This window comes from Microtus oregoni, unplaced genomic scaffold (genome assembly GCF_018167655.1).
Source record: "Microtus oregoni isolate MIOR12 unplaced genomic scaffold, Mior012 000005F_ref0000423, whole genome shotgun sequence".
NCBI lineage: Eukaryota > Metazoa > Chordata > Mammalia > Rodentia > Cricetidae > Microtus > Microtus oregoni.
The window spans coordinates 37,453,488-37,472,101 of NW_024543064.1; the positions used below are offsets into that span (position 1 = coordinate 37,453,488).

Genomic DNA, 18,614 nt, shown 5'->3' on the forward strand with positions numbered 1-18,614 from the left:
TTTGCATCTCTCCCTGCCTCCCCTGTGATTACCTTTCAAAGAGAGACAGGAAAGAGAGACAACATCTCTCTCTCTCTCTCTCTCTCTCTCTCTCTCTCTCTCTTCTTCTTCTTGTCCCTTTGTTTCTGGACCCCCCTGTCAACCTTCTAGAAGGTGACCCCAGTCAGATTGGCAATGGGCCTTGCACAGCTATAAGGTTTCTTCATCAGCTACCAACAGGGTCCACTATGTTTAGCTGGCAGAGTCAAACTATTCATCCCACTTCTCAACCCCATGGTGCCAAAACTCTTGATCTTTGTGCCCAGTCTCAGCTGGTAAAGATACAGTTGTCACTGAGAGGCAGGGCATGGAAATCATCCCAGGCAAAGGAGCCCCAAATTCTTCCTATATTACCTAAAACTTGAGCCAATTTCCAAGCATAAAAACATGACCGGCTTGCTACACTTGTTGGTCAGTGTTCACTACCTAGTGTTGACTATGGTAACATTGCCCCGCACTTGCCTAACATACAAAGGAGATCTGTCAAACTCTTCACATGGCGTTACTGGAAGTCCTGATCTTTATATATCTTTGCCTCAGTAAGCAAACACCTTCCAAATATATGCAAAAGAAACAAGTGATGAAAGAAAATTCCACACAGTTGACTTTCTACGCTGTCTTCAAAGAGAGTTAAATTACCTTAACGAGAATATAAACTAAATATGATATTTTTTCTTTATGAGTTTCCACATTATTCTTAAAATACTCTTTGAAGATAGAGATAGTATAAAAGCTAACTAACAACATAAAAATCATTCCAGAGAAGAAAGGTTTTCATTTGTTACATAGTCAGCGTTTACACTTTCAGCAAACTGAACTTGCTATTTCTTTGGACACTTCTTATCATAAACTTAGACATAGAAAAAATCTATTTAATTCACTAAATAACTCATATACCACCCACTTTATTTATATTAGAATTCCATAAAATTAGTTTAAAAACTATTTGCCTAGATAATTTCAAGCCAAACAGCTTTTACTGCTCTGCTTTTGGGATGAAGGGGACATCCCTGAGTTCTTCTGAGTAGCAGGCTGATTTTCAGGAATCAAGGTGTTTTCAAGCAAGAGGAGTTACAGGAAAGAATGGGAGAGAGTGTGGAAGCACTATCAAGTCTAATGATGTTTATTTGTTACTCAATTACTGCTGATCAGAAAGAAAGACTCTCTTAATACAGCATTTACACTTAGGTCTACAATCTATGACCACTTTGTAATCTTTCTATCCAAGCTTTATCCACACTGGAAGATTCAACCATTTCTATTTCTTAGCACTGTTAACAGCACTATGAGAAAACATCTTAACCTGTGGTGCAGCTCAGTGGTAAATTGATGACGAACATACAGAAGGCCTGGGGTCTCATCCCTACGACCAGGGGTAAAAACAACATAAAAGGGTTCATAGGATTCCAGTGAGTATATGCTAAAGACATATACCTGGAAAATAATACACTAGAGAAAACTTGATCTTTGTTAAAGAATTTTGAGTTTTGATTGTTCCAACTTATACAGCATACAAAAGTTTTCAACTTATAAATATTTAAACTTGTTAATATTTTTCAATAAATCACTTATGTCTAAAAAGTCATATTTTAAATTTAAGTTTCCATAAATGTTGACACTGGTTATTGCTCAGATGTTTGTGAACTTTCCCTAGACAGAAACAGAAAATGTGACAGACATGGAGGTCTGAGGCTGATCAGTGCAGAGGAACTTCACAAGTTGTGAAGAATGTCAGTCAATGTGTGTTAGTTTTGAATAAATGCCTTAGTTTTTGCTAAATTCTTTTTATTACTTTCAGGACACTTAAAATAGCACAATTATACAAAATAAGCTTGAAAACAAATTTTGAGTCAGTTCTACACATTCAAGATACTGAGGCCTGCACCTAGTTTTCACCTATGACCCTACATCAAGAGCTGACTTGGAAAACCATATTCACTTACTCTTAGTCCAGAAATCCTCCTCATGGTAACCTGGCGATTTGAATCATGGTGTCCAGAAATTTGGTTTGGACCCGGGAACATGAAATCTCGTGTATTTTCATCATAGGTAGACAGTGTTTCTCCCACTATAAGAAAGATATCCTATGATTCAAATTATAACAAAACATTCTATTTAGAAACAAAATCATCAAGTATAAAAAATATATATTGCCTGATGCCTTATTGTATACCTGCTTGAAGGCAATGTTTATCTTCTTTAAAAGGAAAATTAAAATAAGGATAGATTAAATACTTTATCACTTTTTTTTTCCACTTTCGGAAGTACGGTGTATATAGTAGTAATTCTCTGCCTCACACTTTGCAGAATAGGGGTATTCGTGTACACTCAGTGAGAACCTATGAACTCTTAGAAAAAGAAAGTCTTTAGAAATAAAAAGTTGCATTAAATTTATACATCAAAAACTTATTACCATCTCCAGCATCTTCCCTATCTTCTATCTTATCTGTCTGCCCTCATGCAGTGTAAGGTTGGACATTAAAAATTGTGGAGACCCTTTGTAGATTTTGTGGCTAGTGAATTAAGTCAGTGTGCAGTGCTGAAAATTCTGAGATTACTTGTACTTAATAAAATATAGATATCTGTTGTATAAAATAAAGATTTAATTAAGATTTCTTTGACAGTCCTAGAAATCAAAAACAATACTAAAGCTAGTTTCTATATTTTAATAGGTGACCTTGCTCCTCAGAAACCCAAGTTTAACTTGTAAATAGGTAAGACTATCACCCTCTGCATTCCCAATAACAACATTCAAAGAGCAAAAAAAAGATATCCTGTTTAATTAGAAATATATGTAATTTTAATTTTTAAATCTCAAAAACTGAAAAATCACTTTGCATTACTGTCAAAAATCCCAAATTTTTAAAGATATTATTTTGCATTTTTAATTATTTTAAGATATTTAATTTCAGAACAATGCATTCAGAATCAAATGGCATTTATGTTTGTTGTTTTGACATATACATAATAAATCAATGGTTCAGAAAATAAGCACTGCTGTTATTTGGTAGGAAGAGGAGAGAAGAGATTTTTAGAAATATTTAATTGGGGCTAGAGGAATGGCTCAGTGGTTAAGAGCACTGGTGGCTCTTCCAAAGGTCCCAAAATCAATTCCCAGCAACCACTTGGTGGCTTACAACCATCTGTAATGAAATCTGGTGCCTTCTGCCTGCAAGCATACATGCATACGTAACAGTATATACTAATATAAATAAATAAATGCATAAATACATAAATAAAAATAATATTTCATTGATGAGTTGCCTTATCAATAAGTAATACAATACCTGGTGGAACTAGCTGTATCAACTCGAATACTGCTGTATCATCTGAAAGTTTGAAGGAAAAATCTCCTTAAGTCAAAGAGTCAATGATGATGAGTTAATCTACTTGTGAGAACTCAGAACAAAGACATAATTGCTTCATCCATTCTTTTAGCTTCTGCAGTTTTCCATGAATGGAAGTCTCATTTGATCTTCCATCCATGTAATCCATCTATGAAGAAATATTACTTTCTCCATTTATGCCATAACTTGTAGTTTCAATGAAAAAATAAATATGGCTCCTTTTTCTTATATCCTTCTTCTTTGTTTTCCAAAATCCATCCCAAATGATGGATCAGTGTGCATGGGCATTTGCTGCCATGTCTGAGGACCCAAGTCTGATACCTGGGACCCACATAATAGAAAAAGAAAAGCAACTATCCTAAATAAAGCTCTGACTTCCACACGTGCCATAACATAAGAACAGTGATCCACATACAATAAATAAATATAAAAGGTTAAAAGTCAAAATAATTACTGTCTAGACTACATGTTTGTTTATCTCCTAGTAGTCTGTACATGTTTTTATAAATATGTTGTATATATTTATTAATCTGAGTGATAACAAGTTATGTGCATTATAAAATACCTTCTGAAATATTTTAGATAAATTTTTAAAACTAAGAAAAGAAATAAATCATCTTTGTCCTCTGGGAATGCATTGAAAGGCTAACTGCTTCCTTCCTTTAACTTCTGCTATTTTCCATGGAGTCTCATTCTACCCTTCATACATATATTCCACCTATAAAGAAATTCTAAATTTTCCACTTAAGGCATATCTGGGAGCTATGATAAAAAATATAGATGTGGCTCTTCTCTTACACCTTTCTTTTACCGTTCACCTACTTGAGGCAGGGCTTCACTGTGTACCCTGGGTTGACCTAGAGTGTGTCATCTTTCTGTCTTAGATCCTTGAGTACTGAGACCACAGATTTTTTTCTAAGAGTCTTAAATTCCACAAAGGAGATAAATATTAGGTGAAATAAAATCATCAGTGAGTATGTAGTCATAATACACAGTACACTGAAAGCATTGAAGAGTCATGAGATACTGTAATAAAAATATCTAAGACAGTCAGGAGGGCAGGGAAAGTTCTATGTCATCTTCAGCACCCATATATAGCCAGAGTTAAGTGATATGAACTGGGAATTGAGAAGCAAGGGGCATAGAGTTTTTCAAAGCAGAAGGAACAGAATATGCAAAGGCTAAAATTACAGCAGAGCTAAAAATACAGCAGTCTGGGAGATAAATAATCCAAGAACAAGGTCCCTTCTAGAATCAACTGGAAAAGGCAGACAACTTAAATAAATAAATAAATAAATAAATACTAACACCTAAGCACTAAAACTGTGTAAAACAGAAGCTTGGTGTAAAAAGGAAATTCAGAGAGATGAGTCTGGTTTTAGGGGATATTTTTTTCTTTCTTGTATATGATAAATCTGACAGGCAGCTAAGAGGCAATAAATCTTGACGTGTGACTTTTGATAGGCTCATACATAACATGAACCTTAGAGTACATAATCAAACTGGGAAAGTAAAATACTCAACTACAGCCCCATAGAAAACCACAGCCTGAGGGAGTCCGGAAGTAGGCCTGAGGGAGTCCGGAAGTAGGTGTTAGGAAATCAAGGCAAGAACCTGAAAACTTGGCTGATGAACAGACTTGGTTCGTAGAAGATCAAACCTGTGGTGGTTTGAATGAGAATGCCACCCCAAAGCTTATATATTTGAAGATTAGGAGGTGTGGCCTTATTGGAACAGGACTGTGACTAAGGGTGAGCTTTGAGATTTCAAAATCCCATGCCATTATAGTTGGCTCTCTCTCTCCTCTCCTCTTCTCTTCTCTTCTCTTCTCTTCTCTTCTCTTCTCTCCTCTCCTCTCCTCTCCTCTCCTCTCCTCTCCTCTTCTCTCTCTCTCTCTCTCTCTCTCTCTCTCTCTCTCTCTCTGCCATGGTTCTGCTGCCATGTCTCCTTCCATGACAGACATAGACTCACTCTCTGAAACTGTAATAAGCCTCCAATTAAATCCTTTCTTTCATAAGTAGCTGTGGTCATGAAACTTCTTCACAGAAATAGAAAAGTAACTAAGACAAAACCTTTACTTTTATAAAGGATAAACTAAAATATAGTCAGTTTTGAAATAGTTCAAATTCAGCCTGAATTAAGATAACTCAAGTAATTATTTCAACATGTTTATAGCATTTGCAATTCAAAATAAATCAAAGGAGTATATAGAAAGATAGATCACTGGAATTTAAAAACTAAGGAAATAAATTAGAAGATGGAGAAACTAAGTCTTCTACATACTCATGCCACCAATGACAGGAACTTAACGTCATTTAAGACACAGCCTTAAAATTTGCTATAGGACTTACAGTCTGGTGTGTGAGGGGCTTGAAAGGATTTAGTCTAGCCTAAAAACTGGAGATAAGCAACCCTTCCAGTATACCCCGGGAAGGTGACCTCATAGGACAAGATGGATGGATACAAGGAATCACAATAGAATAGAAATACATAAGCAGAGGCCTCTGTAGGAGATTTGCAGGGAGGAGTTTTGCATTCTACCTCAGGATCCTCACTATGAATGCTGGAGAAAAGTTTTCTCTGGCTCCTAGAGAAAAGAAAACATCTGGAAGTATGCCAGAGCAGTCTATTCTTTCTAACAAGGCCTTCTCTTGGAAAAAATCGTTTTCCTTGGGTTCTATTTTTTTCTTTTAAAAGGCCTAACTGACCCAGCAAAAGGGGAGTCCCTCTCTAGCCAACTCCAGGCTTTACCAGGAGTAGGTGACCCTCTCGACTACAGCATCACCATTTTTGTCCATGAGAGAAAAGAGATGCTCAGCTATCCAGCCATCCCGTCCGAGGGAGGCATGGGGCCTAGAAGCACTGGTAGAGTTCACATGGGCTCATCAAAGAATAGCTCCACTCACAGAAGACAGAACAGTGTCTCCTCAGACCTTGTCAACCCACTAATGTGGACAGCTACAAAAGTTTTTTACTCAGTTCACCATGACTGGCTTTCAACAAAGAGCATGGCAAACTAAACATGAAGGAACAAGAGACCTTGGTCACACAAATGAGGACAGTGAAGTGACAGAATCAAAACCTTTAAAGAAAAAAAGAAGAGAAAAGAAAAGAAAAACCTCAAAGGCTATAGAGTAAAGAACTTGCCAAGCATGTACAAGACTCATGGGGGAAGTCCTTCTGTATATCTGTTGCTTTTATTGGTTAGTAAAGAAGCTGCTTTTGGTCAGTGGTTTAACAGAGTAAAGCCAAGTGGGAAATATGAACAGAGATAAGAGAGAGAGTAGACAGAATCAGTAAGACGCCATGTAGCATCCAGAGGAGAAAGATACAAGCTGCCAGTCCAAAACTTGCTGGTAGACCATGACCCTTGTGGTAAAATATAAAGTAATAGAAATGGATTAATTTAAGATGTAAAAGCTAGTGAGAAATACGTTTAAACTATTGGCCAAACAGTAATGCAAATAATATCGTCTCTGAGTGGTTATTTCAGGTCTTGGCAGCTGGGAACAAACAAGCAGCCTCCCCCAACAAATTGGCATCTCATACTACCAAAAAAGCTCCACAAATTTTAAAAGCTATAAAATTCAAAGAGATCTAGTAGAAAACGTAAGCAGTATGCAAAAATAGAAAGGTTATAAAAGCATGTTAGCGAAGATGGAAATTCTAAGAAAGGAACAAACAGAAATGCTAGAGACCAGAACACGAGAACTGGGAAGAAGAATGCCCTGTGGGCTTATTGGTAGGGGCACAGGTCTAGAAAACAATCTCATAGCTTTATGAGTATAATAATAGAAACTTTCAAATCATCAAAGAGAGAAAAACAAAACCAAGAGCACAATCTAAGAAGAGTGGGACAACTACAAAAAATGTCACACCAGAAGGCATACAAGAAACCCTGATCCATACAAGGATGGAAAAGCAGGGACAGGATGGAGTGCTGGAGTTACTGGCAGGTTACTCAGGAAATCAAAACATAAAGACCATTTGCCAAAGATAAAATATGCTAGAGGATAAGCAAAAAGAGGGCAGTGAGAAGATTACAAATTCCCAACTTTCATGAATTACATTCATATAAACACCCAAGGAGCTCAATTAACTAGAAGAAAAAGTCTTTGAAGCAGCATGAGAAAAGCAACTTAGCATTTTGAAATCAAGTTTTAAAGATCCTTGCAGTAGACAGGGTTACTAGAAAGTCAGATGCTGACATGTACAAAATGCTAAAGGAAATTTGTCTTTAATAATGATATTTCACAACAGTGAAGAATCCCCTAAGAAATAAAGACCTGATATATTTCACTATCTTTCTCAAGTTTGTTAGAATAAGTAGAAGAAGAGATGGCATTTGGTCTTATTATATAAGAGATATATTTCCCTAAAACCAGAGTCAAACACACAAGAAAATTACAGAAAAGAAATCCTTTATGCTAAAACTCTCAATACATACGAGAAGCAAAATTCAGCAACACATTAGCAGAATACACAGTGGATGCTGTTGTTTGAATGAGAAATGTCCTCCCCAGAAGCTCACATTAGCAGAATACACAGTGGATGCTGTGGTTTGAATGAGAAATGTCCTCCAGAAGCTCATATATTTGAACACTTGGTCCCCTTTGGGGAAAGGCTATGGAACCTTTTGGGGACCGGTCCTTGCTGGAGGATCTACATCACTGGGGACAGGCTTTCCCAGGACAGAAACCACTAATAATCAAGCCTGCAAGCTTGTCCTCTAAGATCAAGAACAAAGCAAGGATGCTCTGCATCTATTCAACAACAGCATAGAGCAAGGAGGCCAGAAAAAATATAACAAAGGCATTCAAATTGGAAAACAAGATGAGCTGTGCTTACATGGTGTGAAACTACCTTTAAGGCAGGTATATAGACCAGTGAGATAAAAGAGAGAACTCAGAAATAAATCCTTAAGTGGGCAATTCTGATAAGGTGCAATGCCATCGGTAAGGAAAGAATTTTTTTAATAAATAGCAATGGGAAAAGAGTGTGCATATACACAAGAGAATGAGTTTGCACCACTCCCTAGAATACCACATATAAAAATTAGCTTAAAATGACCAAGAACTAAATCTAAGCCTTAAAACTTTAAAACTCATAGAAGAAAATGTAAGACAAAAGCTTCATCATATTGGATTTGGTATGATTTTTTTAGGTAAGACACCAAAGACATAGAAGACTTTAGATTTCTCTATCTGTCACAACGTGATGCCAGCAGACCAGAATCAACACGAAGTTGACAATATTAGCAAATTCAATATTCTTAAGAAATTTAATATCCAGAATAAATAGAAACAGAAATCTCCTAAAATTTAACAATTAAAAGGAAACAGCCCAATTAAAACATGGCCAAGGGGTTAGAGAGACAGCACAACGGTTACAAGCCCTGGCTTTTCTTCCCGAGAAGTTGCTTCAATTTCCAACACCCAATAGCAGCTCAAACTTCAGTAATTCAAGTCCCACGGGCTCCAGTGTCTTCATCTGGCCTCTATAAGCACTGCACACAGGTAGATCACAGACATACACACATGCAAAACACCTGCACACACAAAAAATATAGATAAATAATTTTAAATGGTTATAAGACTTGAATAGGCATTGCGCCAGAAGGGATATATATGAATGATATGCACATAAAAAGTTTTATCACATGACTAACAACGAAGGAAATTTAAATCAGAACTAAAATGATCTCACATCCATTATGAGGCTTCTGCAGTAGTTGAGGATGTAAAATGTTATAGCTGCTATGAAATGGTATATTGATTTCTCCAAAAATGCTCAAGAAAATAGAATACAGATATTCTACATATAGAAATATACAAAACCAAACTGAAAGCACTCATATTTACACATCCATTTTCATAGCAACATTATTCACAATATTTAAACAACCAAAATACCCATCAATATAGAAAGCAGCAAATGTCTTATAAACATACAGTGGAATATTACTCAACCTTAGGAGGAAGAAACTTCTGACATTCTATGGCATAAACCTTGAAAGTACCATTGATAAACGGCATTTTTCTATTGTCAGAGGAACAAAGTAGAATGGATGGTGAAGGGGAATAAAGCTACTGCTTCACGCTGCAGTTTTGAATGATAAATTAGGGAGTTAGAGAAATGCATGGTGGTGATTGTCACACAAAATTATAAATGCATTTAATACAACTAAACTGTACACTTAGATGATTGAGGTGGTAAATTTTATGTAATGTATATTTTACTATAATTAAAAATACTTTGGGGAGAAAGATATTAAATTATTAAAGGAAAGCTTTGTATGGAACTGATCTGCTGGAAGCCAACAGTAAGTTAAAGTAAACAAATCTCCTAGACCATGCAGGACAATTAGTCTCATTTTCTAGCTGCCCTTTATTATATAACTAGAACTATGTTCCTCCTTCCTCTGTAAAAGTTGTCATTTACACATGTATTGTTAGCTGAGTTAAACATTAAATGCACTACAATACCCCAGAAATTCTAATCACACACAGTAAATAAAAAACGTGCACTAAGTACATCATGCAGAAGAGTCAGAATGCTGTTAGCCTCTGCTCCAGGACACAAACCACCATGATAATTAACTCGAAATGCCTACCTCTAGGATCTAAATTTTTAGAATGTACATTTATATTTATAGCAAACCTCCTCAAAGTTTCAGGAAAAAAAACTTTAGAAAAGGCTAGGTGGCAAAAATATAAGAGCCAGAAGATATAGAGAAGGGTTGTGATGCTGTGTATTATTGTCAGGATACAATGAATGCAATCATGGTTGAATAGGTGCTGCCACTGCCATCAATGGGCATGCACAAGACTGAACCTGTCAACAGCCAATCATGGATTGAGGAGGGGCTCATAGGTCCCTCTCACTCCCTGGTAAACTATTATCTCCTAATGAATTAAGCTGTCTCAAGTTCAAACCCACGGATAACACCACCACTCTCCTATAAGTTTCAAACTCATAGTCACATAGATGACCCTAGTTAAACTCAGTGAGCCACAGAGCAAAACAAATCAAGATGACCTGGAGAAAAGGCCTTATGGGTGGGGGAGAGGAGACAAAGGGAATTGGGTGGCTGGGAGAGTGGGGATAACAGTAACTAGAATGCACTATATATGTATTTCCCTAAAGTCCACAGTGATTTGGAGTCTCTGGAAACTCCCCAAAGGAGCAGATGGGTGTAAAATGGAAGTGGTTAGTTCTAAAGTAAAACCAATCATAATAATAGTAGAGTAACAATAAGTCACAATCAATGATAACAAAGACCATTTAAGTAATTCCTATGTCCAAGGACTACTGGAATCTCTTGATCTAAGGTCAGTATGGGATCTGCCCATTTATTTGACAGTCTGTGAAAAAGCTTGGGATCCTCTTCAGTATTTGGACAATGCTCAAATTGATTTTAGATAACATATTCTTACTAATGGATTTTAGATTGGCAAGCACACAATAGTTTTGCATTCTTACACAACTGGGAATGATAGGTGTTGCCACTCTGTTTGGCCATGTGAACATGAGAGTATGAAGCCTAAAAGTGAGGTGGACTTAAGTCTTATGCCATAGCCATTTTTATTCGGGCATCAGACAGTTTTTATTCTGAGGGCATTCTGAGGGTTAAACAGGGTCACATGAGCAAAGTTCACTCGAGTTCAAGTTGTATACAGTCACAAGGGCAAAACCACCTGAGTTTAGGCTGTATACATCATTAGGGAGAAACATCATTCTAATAATGGGTAAGGTGATGGCAATCTAAAGTAAACCCACTATTTGCTACACCTGCGAGGGACATTAAAGCATATTCCAAGGACAAATCCCTGTTACAGAACAACAGAGGTTACAAGACTCTTGCCTTGTTTACTTTGAGTTTTCTCACAAGCTCTCAGAAATCTCACACAGCTTCATCATGGCCCATGTTCTGACAAAATGTAACTCGCCATCCCAGTAGTAAAATAAGTAGGTGCAAATTCTGAAAGATCCCACATTAGTCCAGCAACGTTCCTTTTCGCAGATTTTGTCTTTGTTAGGGAGATTCGATTTTATATTTCATTGAAGTGAACACTTCTGTCACTTGTTATGATGCTGTGTTGAAGCTTAAAGCCTGGCTCCAATGGAAGCTCACTGTAGAGATAGGTGTTGGCTGCCCCCAAACTACCCATCCTTTCTACTTACTCCCTTCCATTAGAAATCTTTGTGGTTCTTAGAACTGTAAAGCATATATAGGGCAATCTAACAACAAATTACATCCCCCTTTATATTTTGATGATGTCTCACAACATGAGGTAAAACATGGAATACAAGCCATTTACTTATTCTTTAAAATGACAGCTACTTTCCTAATATAAATGAAGCCAAGATTCAGGAAGATATATGACATAACAAAGGGGAAAGCAACTACATTAGTCTCAAAATAAATATATCAGTCTAAATCTGATCATAAGAGATCAGGCTAAGTTTAATATAAAAATCCTTTTAACTCTAACAGAGTACTTAAGAAATAAGGGGGACTGCCTAAGAAAATATAAAGATAGCTTAAAAGAACATGGTGATAAGAGATGACATGCAGTCAGTAACCCTAGGGGCTCAGACAAAACACCCAAAGAAAGCCTTCCCAAGCCCTCCATCCCACTGATGGTATCTAGATACTGTGGAATGGGTACCACCTTGGCCCACCCAAGAAGTCACTCTAGGTAGCTTGAATCTGCCCTCTAAAATTTGCTAGAATTCCTCTTCTAGGGTACCAAGAAGGCAACTCACAGGGAGACTCTTCTCCAGAAGCAATTCACTGAAAAGCATATCCAGCAAGGACGGTAGGAAGTGGTAATTGGCTACCGTGTGCTGAAATTACTGAGCACTGAGAAATACAAAGGCCTGAGACTTGCTTCCAAAGAAAATGTCTAGTGAGTTCACCATACTTGGAAGGAGTATTTCCCCTGTAATATTTCTCCAGGCCCTTCTAATGAACACATCAAAAAGAAATATTTAAGGGACCCAAATCAGTTTCTACAGAATAAGGAAAAGGATTGAATTTAGTAACTGAGGGGCAATAAACTGATAATCGGCTTTTCCATGACACAAATGAAATATTTATTCATTCTACACACTTGGCATATCAAAAGTTGACAGAGACATAATAAACATAGTTAGGAAAATCAAAGAGTGTCATAAATGCAATTAGGCCTTCACATAACCATTGCTTCATCTTCAAAGAACCAAGCTTTTTTTACCACTAAAAAAAAAAAAAGTCTAAAATGAAGTCAGAATATAGAAGACCTGAACGCTAGGGGCCTACCTGAACTAAAATGTAGAAATATAGGCATGTGTCACATAAAAAATGCCTCTGTTGATAACAAACCTCATATAAGATTGTGTGATATCACTGATGTAACTGATGTAACACGGGATAATAGACAGCTGAAATACTTCTATCTATCTCAGCAATAGTTGTTGTGATTTTTTATGTTTAGAGAAGCTTAGATATAAATATTTACCAAGATTCTACAGTTGTCTGATACTTAGAATAATGAAATACTATATGAGTCTGTAGCCAATGGATCTACTGGACGGACTTTGCCCTAGAGTGTCAAAGCACACTTATGATGTTTACAAAATGATGATTTCAGAATGTCTCCTTGCTGTGAGTGATGTGTGACTTCAGATAGATACAGCTTATTCAATGCCAGCAAATACACAGTAATGGGGGAACATTTCCAAAGACAGGCTTTAACGACGAGTAAACAACTCACAATGAATTTGAAAGGACTGAAATTGTATAAATTAAATTCTCAGTATCAATATCAGAAAGAAATATAGGATGTTCCCAAATGTTTGGAAATAAAATAATATTTCAAAGAACTAAAAGATAAGAGAAATAACACCAAAAATAGACATACTTATTATTAATAATATTAGTTAATAAAAGCTACAAAAAAATCAGTGGGTATATTGAAATTCACAATTTTAAATCTTATTTAATAAGGAAAGAAGTTACTAAAGTCAGTCATTTAAGCTTCTGCCTCAAAGACCTAGAAAAGAGAAAATCATACAAAATGTAGATATGAGGGACAGTGAACATCAACATGACGATCAACGCAACAGTAAAGAAAAATGAAAGGAAATCATTAAAACCGATAACTTGATTCTTAAATGTATCCACATAATTAATAAACTGTTAGACCAGTGGTTCTCAGCTTTTCTAAGGCTGCAACCCTTTATTAGAACAATTCCTTATGTGTGCCTCTTTTTGGGTCTGGCTTACCTCACTCAGGATAGTGTTTTTCTATTTCCATCCATTTGTATGCAAAATTCAAGAAGTCCTTGTTTTTTACTGCTGAGTAGTACTCTAATATGTATACATTCCATACTTTCTTTTTTCTTGTTAAATAGTTTTAGCAAAACTTAAACATCATGGAATTTATCCCTTGTAGTTAACCAGTTTTCAGATTTTATATACTTTCAGTCCCATGTCAGATAAACTTGTTTTGTACTTCAGTTAATTTATATATTTGGTGTGGGAGGTCCTTCTGTTAATGTGTTGATTTTATTGGTTAATGAATAAAGAAAACTGGCTTGGCCTATAGTATGAGAGGAGGAAGGTGGAGTTAGGAGAAGCCATGGATCTGCCACCTGAGACAGATGCTGGGAACTTTAGCTGGTTAGCCACAGCCACATGGCAATATACAGAATAATAGAGATGGGTTAGTTTAGGATATGAGTTTAGCTAGAAAAATGCTTAAGCTATTAGCCAAACAGTATTGCAAATAACATGGTTTTCTAAGAGATTATTTTGGGTGGCTGAGCATCAACAAGCAGCCCCCTCTTACAACAAATTAGTACACCAATGTGGTAGACTAAACCCATGTAAAACCTGAGAGGGCTTGAAAAGAAATTCTAGACACTAAAAAACAAAGTTTAGTCACATTTCCCCCCCGAATGGGCTTTGCTTGAGGCGGCATGCTATGGCTCCTTTAAGAGAGGTCTTACTGATTCAGGGATAGCAGTCACGTGGCTTCAGAATGGAAGCTTCCTGGCCATGGGCCATGCTGCTAGCATGAACTCTGACTCTTTCAGGAAAAATGGGCATTTGGATAGAGTTTGTAAACAATGTACTAGTACTTACTTGGTAGCAATGTGGACCATGGTCAGCTGTGTGCCTGGAAGTAGGGTGTGTGCCTGGAAGTGGGGCACTGCGCATGACTCAGAGGCACAAGTGGCTCCACCATGCTGGACTGGGCAGGGCAAACAGGTACTTCCAATATTTCCCCTAATAATGGTGCAGCATAAGTTTTAGGCAGGGTGGGGCAAGCAGGAAGTATCGTATATACCATAGTAATGGCACAGCTTGAGTTTTAAGAAGCGCTTAACATTTTAAAAAGTGCTCCTGGACAGTAAAGACTTACAGATATGCAATAAAGACAAATCCAGAATAATATGGTTTTTCTGAGTCATTATTTCAGGTCTAAGCTAGCCAGTCAGCCAGGCACCAACAAGCAGTTCCCTCTTCCAACAGATATGATAAAGACTTGCCCTGCATTTTCTATAGGAACTGTATTTCAGAAGAGCTGAACCTCTGAGAAGAAAAAATTATAAAGAGTCCCAGGTAGATGTGTTTCTAGGAATTGAAGACATTTATGTGTTTCTTCTGCTTTTTCTTTATTTTTGCTCTTTTTTATTTTTAAATTTTTAATTTTATTTGGGGAGGTATCTATTTGTTTAAAGGCTTAGAGTTGGAGAGGTAGAGAGGATGGGAAATGTGGTCAGAATTTATTATATAAAAATTATTTTCAATTAAAACAATAAAAAGAAAATTTTCACAGTCTGGAGAGATGGTTCAGCCGGCAAAGCACTTTTCATATAAGCTAATGACCACAGTTCAGTTCCCTAGAACCCAGGCAATGCCTTTGGGGAAAATGGTACCCACCTATAATCCCAGCATGCAGAAGGCAAAGACATGGGATTTCCCAGAGTAAACTGGTTAGAAGATTAGCCTTAAGTACAAGCTCCAGGTTCAGTGACAGGAAGGACCTTTCTCAATATATAAGGTGGAGAATGGTCCAGAAGGACACCAGACATCCACTTTTGGCCTATGTGAGCACACGCACACACCACCACCACTACCACCATATACAAAAACCTCTTGTTAAAAAATGCAAAAGAATGACAGCATTATAAAAAATAAGAATTTTACAAACCCTGAGTAAAAACAAAGTTCTCAGTGAATGCTAAAGCTAGCAGATCAAAAGCTGATTAGAAAGTTATAATAAGTTTCAGGATGGTGCTACCTAGTGTCAAATGACCAGTCTCTGTATCACTAAGGACAAGATAGTCATGTCACTTGATATGGTGCAATAAGCACACAACACCGACTATCAAAGATTCTTTCCAAACAATAAAATGGAGTGAAATAAGCCTGAATCCAAACACTTCCAGGTTCATTAGCACCTTTTATAATACAAGCGATAAGCAAGCCAGACAGATCTTCGGTAAGGAAGCAATTAGCCAATATAAAATACAGGGCATTCTGATGGGCCTAGTTCATCATTCACAGCATTAAAAATAAACAGAAAAATGTGGAATACCATTATAGATAAAAAGAAACTAAAGAAATAAATAGCCACATTATGTCAGAGCTAAAGTCTGAGGAGATCCTCATTTAAGAAGCTATCTTAGACATTTGGGGGACAGATGAAGAAATGTTTGACTTGACTGAGAGACTGTTCATTTTCTTAAGTGTGACACAGCACAGTGACCATTCTTTTATAGAGCTCCCATCTGCTCCATACCTGGAGTAAATAATACAATGTATAAAATACACATGAAAACAGCTCAACTATATTGGAACAAGAGATAAGATTAATGAAACCTCAATAATTCGTGAAGCAAGGTGATAGGCACATGGCGTCACTCCACTGAATAGAGTATTGTCTCCACTCAGTGTAGTTTTTATTTTCCATATTAGAAATCATTAGGGAACAAATAAGACTGTACAAGAAGGAAGACCAAAAGAAAATAGTTAGTTAGTGAAGGTTGCTGTTGCTAAAGACAAACCACTTGCCATAAGGACAGAGCAAAGTAAAGTACAGAGATAGGAACAATGGACTCTCAACACCTGAAGACATGTGAGAGGGTGGAAAGCAAAATTCACTGCATGAGTAGGGGCTCAAAGAAAAAAACTGAGTCAGGGAAATCAAGACACATTTCAAAAACAATCATCAGTAATTAGTAATCTGATAGCCTTAAAATTTCTAACCAAATATTGGGGAAACAGTTTCTGTCAATTGGGAAAATCTCAAAATGAGAGAAATAATCACCCTCAATACTTGTAAGATATGCTTTCCCACATAATAAACAAGATGTCCAGGGAATAGTAAATACAGAGGCCTACAGGCAACAGTTGCCACCAAGCTTATTTTACCACCGTGGAAAATACAATGGCAGGTCCTAGAAGAGTAAGGAAGTAAGATACTGGCCCCTGGTGCAAAGCATTGTCTGGATAAGCCACTGGCCCAAAATCCCATGAAAGAAAGCAGGGTGCTTTGTTTGCACCATCTGTCCTAAATTTTATCTTGCTGCCTGGTTCCATGTTTCTAAGTTGTTGCATTGCCCCAGGGGTGGGGAGTGAGAGGAAGCATGAGGGGACACACATACTGATGCCCAGCATCGCTGGCCTTTTGAAATGTGAAGATCATTCTGTGATCTCAGACTCTTGCTACTTTGAAGCATAAATGCCAGCCTTTCATTTTAAAACCAGAGGCTGATGGGTTCTTCCCAAGTGTACACCTAGCACTGCTGTCTGGGTAGCTGTTTCTACCTGAGCCCTATGGGTAGTGTGTACTGTCATTTGGAGCTTTGAAAAATAACTGTTAACTACTGAACTTGAGGCACAGATATTTTCAGCCAGGCCACGTTGAGCTTCTTTGAGTCTCTTGACTTTCTCTGCCCACACATTAAACAGTATTATTTGCAAGACATTGCTCCACCTGTCAAGAAACTCTATCGAAACACTCCCCACCATCTTGACCAAAACTATGTAAGTAACTCTTAATGTGTCGTAGACCACAACAGAAAGAGGAAAAAGTCTCAGTTTATCTACAGCAAAAAGATAAGTGTTTTTCTAGCTCATGTTTATTTTAAATTTTTTTAAATTATGAAAATATCTCAGTTCAATATTTTTTTAAATCTACTAAACCTTTTAAACTTTTACTTAACCTCAAATCAAATATCATAGGATGATACTTCTAAAGAGCTTTTCAAGAAGTAATTAAAAGTTAAAGACTTACACTCGAGCTGGGCAACCACATCTCCAGGGTCTACTGCTTCGGGGAACACCTGCAGGGAGAGGACACGGGCACAGCAGGGCAAGGTGGGAGAGGAAGCCAAGAAGATGTAAGACAGACTCTTTCCCATTCCCATTCCCAAAGTGTCTTTTCTTTCCCAATCGAAGAAAAATCTTGGTTTGTTTGGGGGTTTTTGTTGTTTTGGTTTGGTTTGGGTTTGGTTTCTGAGAAGATTCATTAAGTAGCCCAGTTTGGTCTTGATTTCTCAATTCTTCTGCCAAAGCCCCTTAAATCCTGGGGTTACAGAAGTAAATCACTATGCCAGGCCTCCAAACAAATCTCCAGAAATTTCTCTCCACTTCCCATTATTTCACAAAATACATTTGTAACTGGATGTGCTTTCCTCTCCAGGATCACCCACTGGAATTCTTACCTGGGCTCGTTGGGATCATCTTATCTAAGTACCCCACCTCAGCAGGCTAACTCCTCACAAGAAACCTCTGTGTCTGTGAGCTCTCTCCTTAGAATTCTCTCCTCCTAGACCTTCAAGTAACTCAGTTTCATTCAAACTTTGTATAAATATATTGTCTTCTTTGGCATTAAAAAAATCTCCCCTAATCTTTCATCCTTCCTTTATGCATTTATTAAGCTCCAGGAAGAGATGGTCTTGCCTTGTTTATTATGTGTCATCAGTATCTACTACAGTACCTACAGTGGGCTATTTTATTCCTGAAGAAAGCAAAAAAGAGGGTGGGAGAAAAGGGAAGGAGGAGGGAGGGAAAACTGGAAGACAAGATAAGCCTGGAAGGAAGGGGCTGTGGTTGGTCATAGCTACCAGAAGCACCCCTTTTAAGGGAAATGAACTGACTCGGTATAACAGAAAAGCACAGATATTCCTAGGAAAAACTCAACATGTGCTTACCTATTTGGGCCTTAGTTT

At 37.2% G+C, this 18,614-nt stretch overlaps 1 protein-coding gene across 4 annotated transcripts in view; it reads right to left on the reverse strand.

Annotated features, from left to right (window-relative positions):
* The window catches only part of Spata6 (spermatogenesis associated 6), an 84,546-nt gene that overhangs the window by 49,047 nt on the left and 16,885 nt on the right, over window positions 1–18,614 (reverse strand). For 2 of the 4 annotated variants that reach the window (XM_041652151.1, XM_041652152.1), the window contains exons 3-5: window positions 17,678–17,726; window positions 3,327–3,368; window positions 1,983–2,107 (exon numbers count right to left, since the gene is read on the reverse strand). In XM_041652151.1, the coding sequence (XP_041508085.1) occupies window positions 1,983–2,107; window positions 3,327–3,368; window positions 17,678–17,726 (216 nt within the window). Of the gene's footprint in view, window positions 1–1,982; window positions 2,124–3,326; window positions 3,369–17,677; window positions 17,727–18,614 lie in introns of those variants that run through there. The other 2 variants (XM_041652153.1, XM_041652154.1) reach the window with 2 other exon arrangements.